The 12,561-nt window shown below is 40.4% G+C and overlaps 1 protein-coding gene across 3 annotated transcripts in view; it reads right to left on the bottom strand.

Annotated features, from left to right (window-relative positions):
• Window positions 1-12,561, bottom strand: part of LOC128755395 (phospholipid-transporting ATPase ABCA1-like) — a 152,686-nt gene that overhangs the window by 103,423 nt on the left and 36,702 nt on the right. For all 3 annotated transcript variants that reach the window (XM_053858789.1, XM_053858790.1, XM_053858791.1), the window contains exons 15-16: window positions 6,364-6,586; window positions 2,089-2,310 (exon numbers count right to left, since the gene is read on the bottom strand). In XM_053858789.1, coding sequence (XP_053714764.1) covers window positions 2,089-2,310; window positions 6,364-6,586 — 445 coding nt within the window. The remainder of the gene's footprint in view (window positions 1-2,088; window positions 2,311-6,363; window positions 6,587-12,561) is intronic.

Genomic DNA, 12,561 nt, shown 5'->3' with positions numbered 1-12,561 from the left:
TAGCCTGACAGAAAGCCTGAGGACCTTGACAGTGAATTGAGGACCACAGTTGAAAATATCCCCAGGAAAAGGCAGCAGATGTAGCTGACCAGCATGTGGACAATATAACACTCCATTACGATCTATCCTATATAAAGCCACCAGAGTAGCTGTTTGAGTGTCAATCCAAAAATGCCTGCCCTGAGATGACAGCTGGTACATTTTATTTGACCCAAAGATGCCATATATCTGCGCACAGCAACACCTAAAATGTTCTGCACAGTTAAAGACTCCATTATCAAGAGCAAGGTGGGGAGATTTGTAATCTTTGTTACAGGCATAGTTACATCTTGAGCAGGGAGAGTCTGAAAAGAAAAGAAAAGAAAAAAGAAAAAACTCTGTTAAAGCACACGACTGTGATAAAGTGCTGGGATGCTCTTGATAGTACTTCAGTTGGGGGAACATTGCTCATGCTAATGAGTGGGCCAGTGGGATCACCATTCATTTGCAGGAGAGAAGCTTCTCAGACAGAGGAAAGAATTAAAAATGGGCCATTAAAAATAGTGAGATGAGTTCCCAAGCATTTAAGCACAAACAACGCAACTTTATTATGAATTCATATCAATCTACTGGGAATGGCAGTCTGGTTCTAACCACCTTCCTAAAGGGACTTGTTTACTTAATTATGAGTGAGACAACATTTTGATGGTATGAAGCCAGCAGTTGGTGGCCAGTGAAAAAAGGTAGTTGGCTCTGTCATTTCCACATTCAAAAAATCGATTACTGGAGGCAGAATTTGAGTAGAGTCCTCAAGCATAGTCCTCCATCACATACAGGTGAAAAGTGAACATATTTCAATGCAGAGGTTTGCAACGTGAGCAGAAGGCCATGTTCCAGTAGGTGTAGGTACAATCTACGTCATCGCTGCCTGTCGTCAGTAGGGACATGACCACATCTCCTTTCTGTTCATGTCAATGAAAATACTTTGCATTAGACACTCAGCTCCCACCACAGAGCAGTGTTCAGGTCTGTCTGAAGTCAGCAGACATGATTACATTTATTTACATCCCAGTTTCTTCACACAGCTGATTAAAATAGTTTTTGACAGCTTCATTAACTCCAAGCATTATTTTGATGCTCATGATATGATAAAGGAAAAGTGGGCTAGCTTTCTGAATTTTGTATTATATCCTCACCCTCTGTAGAGTTTCATTAGTCTTGTGAGACAAACCCAGAAATTATTGCTAATAAGTCACAAAGAGAGCAGTGCTATGAATTAGTTGGTAGTAGGTAGAAACAATATTTATTCCTCATACAACTCCTCAGGTTCTACAAAAGTGTAGGGCCTTGTAACATTGACAACCAGAAAGCTGGGAGCATATTGAAATTCAGAAAGGAGCACGTCCAAATGACAGAAAAAAAAAAAAAAAAAAAAACGTTTTTGCTGCGAAAGGACAAACAATAGCAGCACAGCCACAAAGGTCACACAAAACAGCAATGGCACGGCTTGAGTAATGATGCACTTTTTATCTGTACGCCTCAGCACAAAGGAGGACACATGTACAATGCCCTTTTCTTGTTTTGGTTCTGAAATCAGCCAGGAATTAGCTATAAAGAGTTTATCTGAACGATCTTGTGTGTCTGTGAATCTACTCTGCCTTTTGGATTCTTTCATTCCATCTTTTCTACACAAGCATGAGTTGGAAATCTGTACATTTCGAAGTTATATTACACATTTGATTTAATTCTATTATAGTAGTAGAGCCCAAAAGTAAAGGGATTTATTCACTGAAAATGAGTCACGAGTATGTACATCTGTACACAATAGAGAATAAAAAATCAGCAGGGTTCACCTCATCAAACAAACAAACAGTTCACAGTCTGCATGCCTGCGTGACTTAGTCACTCAGTATTTTTCTTATTTCAATCTGGACCACTGATAAGTTTTTTGCAATGACATAGCAACACACCTTAGGGTGTAATAACACGTTCACTACCATGTGTTGTCCGTTATCCTAAATGAAGTGGCTACATCTGGAGTCGGCTTCTATACTAAACAATGCAATGCAAGGAACAATTACATATGAATAGAAAAAAAAAAAGACTTACCACAGCCACCTTGACCCCAAATCCCAGCATGTCGCTCCAGGCGAAGCATAGGATGTGTGGCAAGTAGAGGACAAAGTAGATAAGGCCACCGCATGCGGCCGCCAAGTTGGCCTTTGAGAAAAAGGTGCTAATGAAGAAGCACTGGGTGATGGTGGCCAGGCAGAAGACCAAAAGGAAGATGAAGATGATGGAGGGGTCACTGTATTGAAGGACTTTGCCATACTGTATTTGAGAAAATAGAAAAAGTAAAAAAGAGAGAGAGACTTTTGAACAACCAGGCATGAAAAATGAAATCAGACATGGGTGTGTGATTATGATGCAGTTCAAAGCTGTCATGACCTGATTTTGAACTTCTGATTTTGAAATCCAGTAGGCAGAGATAACGTGGTCTAATAAATAACACGTTTGTCTGTGCCACAATCGTGACGATAATATCAGTCATTTAGTTAGTCACACGTTCACTCTGCCGAGTAGATGTTGAAGGAGGACCTGACTCCAAATTCTGAGGGTTTCTGAAAAATCAATTCTTCATATGATTCAGCCACAAGGCTGAGGCAAAGAGCCACTTCTAGCATAATGCCATAGCTATTGAAGCGATTATAAGTAAAGCTTATGAAGCGACTCAACAGAGCCTGTGTGTGGGATCATTATTACAGAAAGAATGGAGATTTTAGGGACATCACCCATCTAACCAAGAAAATTTGTTAAATTGCCAGTTCTGTCAGGTGCCTTTTTTTTCCTCTTACAGTCTGTTCACCGACATCATTGTGTTCTTTTCTCCACAACACAAGTTAAGAGTCAATTACAGTTATTATTAGGGACTACATTCTTCAACTTACTGTTTTGCAAACCTATGCTTATTGCATATTTACTTGAATAATAACCATCAAAATTGGAGCCCATTCCACCTTGAATTACTCACTGATCATATTCAAATCACCTTCAGCAAAAGTGAAAGCAGGAGGGAACTGATGGCCAGTGGCAGTGAACTAGAAACTCCCCAGGTCAGCCAGTAGATGGCCGTCCTCATTCCCATCATCTTTAAGTTCTCCTTGAGTCTGGCTTCCTTTTCGGTCACAATACTCTTCACGATCATGGCCACTGCGTAGATCCAGGCTAGTGTCATGTATAGAGGTAGGGATCCTGCCAAAGACCGGAGGAACCTGGAGGGAGCAGGAGTTGGACCAGAAACCAATCACATGAACTCAGCTGCTCGCCCGGGATTAGATGCTCTACTCTTGCGTTTTTTTCCACACAGCAGTAACATAGGACTTGTGCAGCATCTGAGTTCAGAAAAAGCAGGTGACATGATGATGGCCAAAATAGTTTTGAGTTGCAGTAAGACCATGGTTTCTCAGTTAAAACGAGATTTTTCCAGGCAGTTCACCTTTATACAAGCAGCAATGGGACACGTTTGCTCCTGTAAAAATATGCCAAAGTAGTCAGAGACAAGGGGTGATCACCTTTTCTTCATCCTTCCCTCATGTTGTGATTGTGTGCATATTAAATTGCCAACAAATGGAGACCATGAGTACACTAATGAAATAATAATTACAAGCGATCACCTTGCCATGCAAGTTTGTGTATGTGTTTATCTCAGTCCAACGAGGTCACACATCGAGCTGCAGTTTCCAAAGCAACAGCACGATATAAAAAGCCATTTGAATCATTGGACTGACATTTTGGAATGGCTGCAACTTCTTCATCAGGGGGAAAAGTCTGGTATTTGGGTTCAGTCATGTCCATAGAAAAGCAGGTGCTGTGTTATTTTCCAGTTAGACAGCACTTTCAGCTACCTCTGTGCAAGGCACTTTAGTCATGAAGCTAATTGATATGTGGTTTTGACACTATTCATATGAACAGTGTTGAGCAATCAAACAGATGGTGACATCATGATGGCCACAAATGTCATGCGCGCGTTCGTCACACTTTTATTTTGGTGATCCTCGGTTGTGTCTCATTTCTGTGTCATTGTATTTCCCCAGCTTCACTGGCAACTCAGCTGGCGTTCATCTTCTCATCAGAGCTCCCATGTATATCTCCCCGTCAACACCAGCTCGAGTTTACCAGATGGTTTCGTTTCGTCACGTTCCAACGGTAAATTCTCTCAAGACTCCACTCTCTAATTCGTTCTCTGAATATTCTAAATTCCTGTGCGCGCTTGAGTTGTGTCTCAGCCGCTTCCTTAGTTCCTCGTTCTTCCTCGCTACGTTTTCTGTTTACTCCCCTCTCCTTCGCTATTTCTACCCGCGTGTGAGCGTTTCTATTGGTCTCACTTCTCATTTATCGTTGACATTGTTATATCCTCGTGAGTGTGTGTTTTGGCCTCTTCCGAGCGCTTTTCGTTTAGTAAGTCTCGTGAGCTTATCTCCGAGCGTGTTTGTGTTCTCCTCTTTATACAGGCTTGACTCTAATTCGCCTCTCTTTTCTTTCTGATTTTTTCCCAGTCGTGTAGTTTCCGGTCCACGTTTTGGGTTCCGACGCCTTTTGTTCTTCTCTTCAGTTCGTCTGTGTAATATATCTTGTTCGTCTGTTATCAATTGTTCATTTAATCTCGTCTCCGAGCCTTCTGTCGGTCAGCAAACACTGCATCTGGATCTGCTCACATAGATAGCCATGTCAACAAATCCCAAACACCAGGCTTATACTTCATGAGGAAATACATTGTGATCCTTCACAAAGGGATAATGCCATGTGCTCGGATGCCACCAAGAAAAATCATTTGTATGCCGCTGGCAGAAGGTTCACATCCAATCCAGGTACAGCCTGATAAGCATTTAATTCGCTCACTGTATTAATGTGGCGGAAAAGACTATACAATTTGCATATAGCAACGAGACGATGCTAAGAATACCTGTTGTTCATGCTCCTTCAAGGTTCTTCACTAAGTCAATTCAGTTCAGTTCATGGACACATATTGTTGATGGCCCACAAACACATCAGGGCTGCTGGGAAAATACAGCCAGCTGTTCAGATACCACTCTTTCACAAGTTACAGTGTCCTGTATTGTGAAGCTGCTGAGGATGTGACCTATTTAAAGCAAGCAGAGCAATGATGTTGTCGTGATCGTATCACACAGTATTCCCTGATGACCTTAACATTCAGGATAATCCTAGTGATCTCCAGCTCATTAGATTAGTCAAGTCCCGGAGTCACCATGCTCATCATCCCAACAATAAACCAAAATATTTACACAACACTGCCACTAATATCTTTCATTAACTGGCTGTTTTAGAACTGTCTTAGATTTAAATAAATGAATGAAAAAATAAATAAAAGTCTCAGATGGATTGTGAGGAAGTGAGGCTGAAGGATGTGACTCTCCCTCGAGGGTTGAAAAGAGCAGCTGTGTGTTTTTGGAGTCTCTTTAATTGTCGTAACATTTCGTTATTTCTTTCTTTGACACGCAAATACTGATAAATACTGCTTGGATCATACTGTACCAGCTGTTATTATTCTGTTCAACACAATGGTGGACAGGCTCATTCAGTCGACTTACTGTCAACGGAAAAATGAAATATTCCTCCTCCACAGGCGCATCAGCTTCCATCCTGAGACCCAACATTCATCAGACATGTTACATAACAGAATCCTGCATGTTTGAGGCGATGAAGCAGAATCACTGATGCAATTACAAGCTGTTAAGTGATGAAACATTTGTGATTGTAATATGACTGAATTACTTGCAAACTTCATTGAGGAGAATCTTGCGTCATCATTTGATAGTGCGTTTGATTGGTTGGACAAAAGCAAGGCTACCAGAACACAAAGCAATGATGATCTGACTTTTGTGTTTCAGCATGTTTGCCGCAGCAAAAGACACCTCTACGGACCAAAAGCCTTCACCTTGCCTTTCTATCATGCAAGATTTGTTTTTATTAGTCAGAAACCCGGGAATTCCTGCTCAACAACTGACCTACACGTTAGCTTTAACAAAATGCCGTACAGTATGTGGCCAGGCACCTATGTGAAGTTAAACACACACATATTGACTAATATACATGACGTACGTTGCTTGGTGTGACTGCTAGGACTCATGGAAATGGGAATTAACGCCTTCAACAAGCAAAATGTTTGAGAAGAAAAGACACACTGAATCTTAAAATGGGTTCAAGTAACACAACTTAATTTCGTATCATAGTATTTGCATCTCTGTCCCTGGAGAAATATTGCATCATAAATACAATGTAAGAAATGAACTTGACGATAAGAAACACAATTTTCATCTCATACTTTGCTTTGGGTTTTGATTCTAGCACCTCAGTTCTACTGACCTTCACCATGACACTTAAAAGTGCACAGGGCACAGTGACCAGAACAATGTTCTCTATGAACGTGGAGAGCCACAGGGCACTGTTCCGAATGCCGACAGCGCGCAGCACCTCTTTGAGCCGTAGCTCCTTCTCCAGTACCAGACCCTTGATGATCATGCATGTGGTATACATGAAGGCCAGAACCAGGAACATGGGCAGCATGCCACCAATACCGGAAATGAAGCTAACGTTGGAGAGAAGCAAATAAAAAGTCAAAATGCAAAGTGGAGAACATAAGACTCTGAAAACAGTTGCAATTTGGAGTGAGGTTTAATTGAAATACTCATTCAACACCAAAGGTTTTAGAGCAGAGATCGACCACTACCTGCTTATTGCAGTCACCGATAGGAAGATCCTGACCAGTGGTGACACAATTAGAGGAACATATTGTTATAAATCATTTGGTTAACACTTTTGCAGGTTTGGTGGGAAATCACGTGTGCTGTCAAAATCTGTTACCCCAGACGAAGCAAACTGCTTTCAGTCCAGAACGATTACTGCTACACTCTCTGAATATAGCACCACATGAAGATGAACAAGAAGAGACGATATATTGTGCGATTATTTGCCAATCACAGACACATACACTAGGCACACGTGCTGCTGCAGGCAAGTACTGCAGCTTCAGTACTGGAAGTTGACTGAACAATAGGTTTTTAATAACACAAACCCAATTAAGGTATTTCCCGCATTGTAGTATTCAGAAAAAAAAAAAATAAATGCTGAAAAAGGAATCTACAGCCAATTGTTTCCCCTGTAATACTTGCTGGAGAAAGAGATTCCAAATGAAAATGTTGACAAACGTAAAGAGCATCTTATTTATTGTTCTGAGCTTGGAGCAATCGCATGCATCCGACTGAACATAATTATTATCTGTTCCTTTCAATGCAGCGCTGGAAGAGCGGATGGTTTGTGTGTAAATTCAGTCCTGTGACTGACAGGACTGCAGGGCTGAGGATCAGTCATGCACACTGTGTCTGACACTGACAACCTTGCTACCAGATGCTTTTGAATTATACATTGTCTGATCGATCAAAGGTGCTTAAGTAATAGAATTCTGGGCAGAACAACGTTCTTTTGCAGCAGTTTCATTGGCAGTCTGACCTAAATTTAGGGAGCCTGGAAGATGGACTTCACTGTAAATGAGAAATGGACGAAACGCTAGCTCCCTGGAGGTTGCTGTTCTGTGTTGAGAGAAACAAACAGACGTGCTTCCTCTTGTAGTCTGGGCAAATGTGTTCTCTTACACACCTGGGCAGTTTATTCTTCAACCACAAAGCAGGAGAAGCATCATGAAGAAAAACACATGCTTCATCTGCAGGAACGAATCACATCTGAATATACCTCCTTAAATCATCTCTGTAATAGCTACTCCATTGAACACATAAATGCAAAGGGTAAAAATGGTACAGTTTTCAAAGGTTTTAATGGGAGGGTCACTTTCTATGCTCTACGCTCCCGTTGGGCCTCAGACACAAGTTTTCACTCTACACTGACAAGGTGCCATTTTATTACAGATTTCAACTGGCAGCACAGGTTCCTTGTTTGTGTACTTTGTGTAGCTGATCATTTCCTTCATCTTCTGTAATCCTTCTTATTTAACTAAATGAAACCTTAATAGAATCCAACACAGTGTTCAAACAAACCTCTTTTGTATGTGGAAATATGAAACAGCTGTTACAACAGCAACACATGGTTTTTACAAAATCCAGTTCCTCCTCGATCAACCTCTGCTCGACACAGGAAGACCAGACGGACAGAAGGGTTATCAGTGGCAATGATCAGTTCATGTAAATGTCTTGTGTGTTACTTCGCAAAAAGTTTGTGAGTAAATGACATAATGCCAGCGATGTCATCACTGGTCAATAGCCCGGAGACAACATTTTTAATGACAATGTATGAAAACGTAGCCGTCCGCTTCAAACAATGTTACTGTCACTGATCACAGACTTCCAAGCATTCTCTACATTGGTACTCTTCACCAATATAGCCACCAGGAGCCAGAAAAGAACAAGAACTCATCTCAGGTAGTAATAGCAACACCGCTTCCATGGTTCACTGGTGGTACTGCTCTGTTTGACCCGTATCCATATCTGCTTTGTGGAAATGTGCAATGGGCAAATACACAGTGATCATGCTGGGTGTTCACGTTATCAAACTAAAGAGATCCAGATTTAGTGCAACGGAGAGATGGTTCAATGTCGTCGGCAGTAGCCGATAGCTGACAGGTTTCTGGATTTAAGTACAACAAAAGAAAAATACCATCTTTAGAATAAAATTAAACTAATACTAATCCCAACCAGGTTTGTAAAGTGTGGAGTATAGTGTAAGTAAAGAATGAATTCTTCCCACTTGGTTGGAGGACTAGGTGAATACATGAAAACCTAATGATGACAGAATCCCAGCGTGTGATGTGGTCTGATTTAGGAGTGTGTGGTGGAACACGGTTCACTCATAAAAGACCATTTCATGTTATTCAAGGCTCAGCTGGAAGTTCATGGCTATCCCACAGCTGCATCTTGGTGCTGCCAACAACATAAATACAAATATCAGTGGGGGCTGTCTCGCATAGGTTTCCTTGGGTTCAATATACTTCATGCCAGCTATGCTCAGGATGGAGGTTTTCCTACAGTGCAGTTTGCAGCCCAATAATAAAACAATAAAATAAAAAAATAAAAAAAAAACAGTTTTTTACAACATGCTTGCATGGCTGAATGACAGACATATGCAAGAGACATTCTTCCAAGTGGTGTGGGGGAGTGTATTTTGCGGCACTAATTTATCTTCCATAATTATTAGTGCTTTCTTTCAGGAGGATGAAACGGCGGCAGTGGGGTGGTTATTAGCAAATCAGCCGTAGCACAAGTGCTTCATTACTGATCACAATCTAGAGAACTGAAGATTTTAATTGATTGTGCACGTTTACAATGGAACTGGATATTAAAAGGCTCAGCAGCTTGTCACATGATCAATGATATAATGAATAACAGTAACTACTGCTAAGATATATCATAAAAAGTATGAGAAATCTGCCCATGTTTTTGCTGAAACAATGTTTTGCTGCCTGATATTCTCATGCTGATGATGACCCTAAGCTGGTGGTGTTGGACTAAAGTCTCAGTGGAACTGATGCGATCCCTGGAGGGCATTACTGGGCCACTACTTCATTAACAAAGAGTCCGATGTTGTAAGGATGGAAGACATATTCCTGACTCCAGAGTCTAAGATGAGATTCCAAGACTGGTACTTCCTTTGGTGAGTGATGCGCCATAAAACCTGAGAGGGATGATGTAGACGAAACACAAATGGATGCTGTTATCTAAATACATTCAAAGAGATATGGTGCATATGTATATGAACCGCGTGCAGTTTTCCTGGTTATATCAGCAAGTATGAGCTGTCCAGGTGTATCATGTGACTCTTACATCACAACTGCTTACTTCCACTCAAATCCATTTTCTGCGTTTAAGCCCAAAATAAACCTGTCATTCATCAAAGTCTGGCCAGAAGATTGTCTCCTGCAACTGCAGAAAGCGCAGCATCTTTAACGTCAGGTTCTGTGTGGATAAATTCACAGCGGAAAGACAGGAAGAGCTGAATCCACATGTTTTTTTAAGCAGAAAATCAGCAGATGATGAGTGAGGTCCAAGCTCTGATCAGAGCTCATGACTTGATTCCCTGAACAAGGAACAGAGAGCTTGACGGCACTGGCAGAGCAAACCCGTCTGGGGGATATCAAGGGGCAAGATTTCATAGAAGAGGAAAATTGAGTACCCTGGAGGACAATAGTCAACATAAAATCTGGAGTGGCATCATTTATCATGGTTTTACCAAACCCTCCGCATTCCCTCAGCATCCAGCAGCAGAACAGTGGGAGATGTGGTGAACAGCTCCTTAGATAGGAATGAGGCCACCACCAGTGAGTACAGTACCTCAGCTCCAGAATCACAATGCTGCCATTAAATACTGACTCAATAAGATGTTAACTTTTTCTGCACAAACTCCACATTGACATTGCATACTACTATTGCTATTACTATTGAAGTCCCTTTCTGACAGAAAAAAAATCACTGGGAGGGAAAAGAAAAAAGAAAAAAAAAAAAACACCTGGCGTGAATTGGCTTCAAATTTTCTTCACGTACTGTGGGAAAAACATAATCCTCATCTGTAAAATGTTTATTGCTGCCACTTGTGTATTGGTAATTATGTCAAGTTACTCCTAACAATTATGTGATTAACAAAATATAAAACATGAATGTCGATTTCACCTAAAATCCACTGAATTGTGACCATAAAATAAAACCAAGACTACAAAAGGAAAGAAATGTGGATTTCAGTGAATGCACCGCAGATGCACAAAGCACTGCTGTTGTCACCTGCTTTGGTTAGACAGACTACTTCAGCTGAAATGAATACCTAATCTAAATGAAAATATTTCATGTAAAAATGTCGGGAGAAGAAGCATCATGTTTCTACTGCATGAAACCGGGAGAAGTGCATCTGTGCCAAAAGAAATCCACATTTCTTCATTTGGCAGCTTTGGTATAATTGTCTGGAGGCAATCAACATACATCTTTTTAATATTTTATTAATCATATAAATGTTTGCAGTAATTTGACACTTAATATCAATATACAAGTCGCAGCAATGAGTGTTTGATTAATTAGGATTTTTTTTTTTCCCACAGTACCTGAGCGCAATCTTTTTTTATTTATTTATTTTTTGCCTGGCAGAAATGGACTTCCATGTGCAAGTCCAATGCCGCGACCAAAAAGAGGTAGTTTTTGGTACATGAACTCATTAATATAGACTTCATGAAAGTATTTTTTGATGTATTTGTTATGCACTGCATATACTTTGGTAATTTTCCATACATTTGAAACAGCAGGCTACTTTAGATGACTTAGGTTCAACAACCCATAGTTGCAATGAACTGTATTTTGACTCTATCACGTTTTCTTGCTTTAGCATCTTTTCCATTGTCTTGTCATTGTACATTCGCAGACAGTGAATGAAAGTGGAATTGAATATATTCTGAGCTGAAGCACCGCCAGCCCACGAGACCTAGTATAAAGCCATATACTGTTCGACCCCTGAATCATGTTTGCAACCATGGTTTCCAACTCTCACGCAATCAGCCAGAGACTCACGCAAGTGAGGCTTGTCTCAAGCACTCGCCAAACTGGCCATTTCACACACATTTCTGGACAAGTTAATGTTTAAAGTCACTCTGCTTTGCAGTCCGTGAAACAGTACGTTGGCCCTGAAAGGCAAATGACAATCACACCAGAAAAGTTCAACAGTGACTGCATCACAGAGGAATAAATAGATAAATGAGGGTGCAGTGATACATTTTAGAGTTGTAAATGTGTTCATTGCTTGTAAATGTGTTTTTTTAGGTTCTGAAATTGTCAACAGGTGGGCAGAAGCAATTACGGTTAAGTATATTAAAATATAATAATTATATTTATTATAATTAGAAATAGCTCCTTTTGTCTGAACTTATTCATTTTGTCGGACCGCACAGTGTTATGTGTGTTTTTGTTGTGATTATCACTTGCTTATATGGTTAAAGGTTCCATAACTAAAGACACTTTTCATTTATGTGAATCCGTCTTCATTGTCTTTTACAAGAAGAGATATTATTAAGAAGAATCCCTTATTTATTAACTTTACCCTGAGAAAAGCCATCAGGTTACACAATTACTAAAATGAAATTGCATAAGAGCTTTTTAAAGTAACATCAGCCTTTCATCTGTCCCTGTGAATTCAGCGGCAACCCTGTCACTGGGTCATTGCTTTTTCCATCCGAGCACGAACTGCCAAAAAAAACAAAAAAAAAACCAACATCTGACCTTGAATTATGTTATGCTGCAAATTCCTTCCATAGATGTTCATGCTAGCAAAGTATTTCTCAAGCATAAAGCAGCAGGAATTTACAGGGAGTTGTGTCTATTACTATATTTTCATACTCATGACTAAGACTAAATGTAACATGTAATTTTGCTCAGCAAGAAATGTTTAAACCGTTAAATGGTTTCGGATACAAGGGCACATATATAGGACAAATGAGTACATTGGTTGGCTGACAATGCTGAGCAGGCAGGCAGCTCTCCTTCCAAAATCTCCCCAGTGTGTATTGAGGAAGTTGGAATTCTT

The sequence above is a fragment of the Synchiropus splendidus genome, chromosome 3, assembly GCF_027744825.2.
Source record: "Synchiropus splendidus isolate RoL2022-P1 chromosome 3, RoL_Sspl_1.0, whole genome shotgun sequence".
Classification (NCBI taxonomy): Eukaryota; Metazoa; Chordata; class Actinopteri; order Syngnathiformes; family Callionymidae; genus Synchiropus; species Synchiropus splendidus.
The sequence above is the reverse complement of the archived record's forward strand: the minus strand, read 5'-3'. Positions and strand labels throughout refer to the sequence as shown.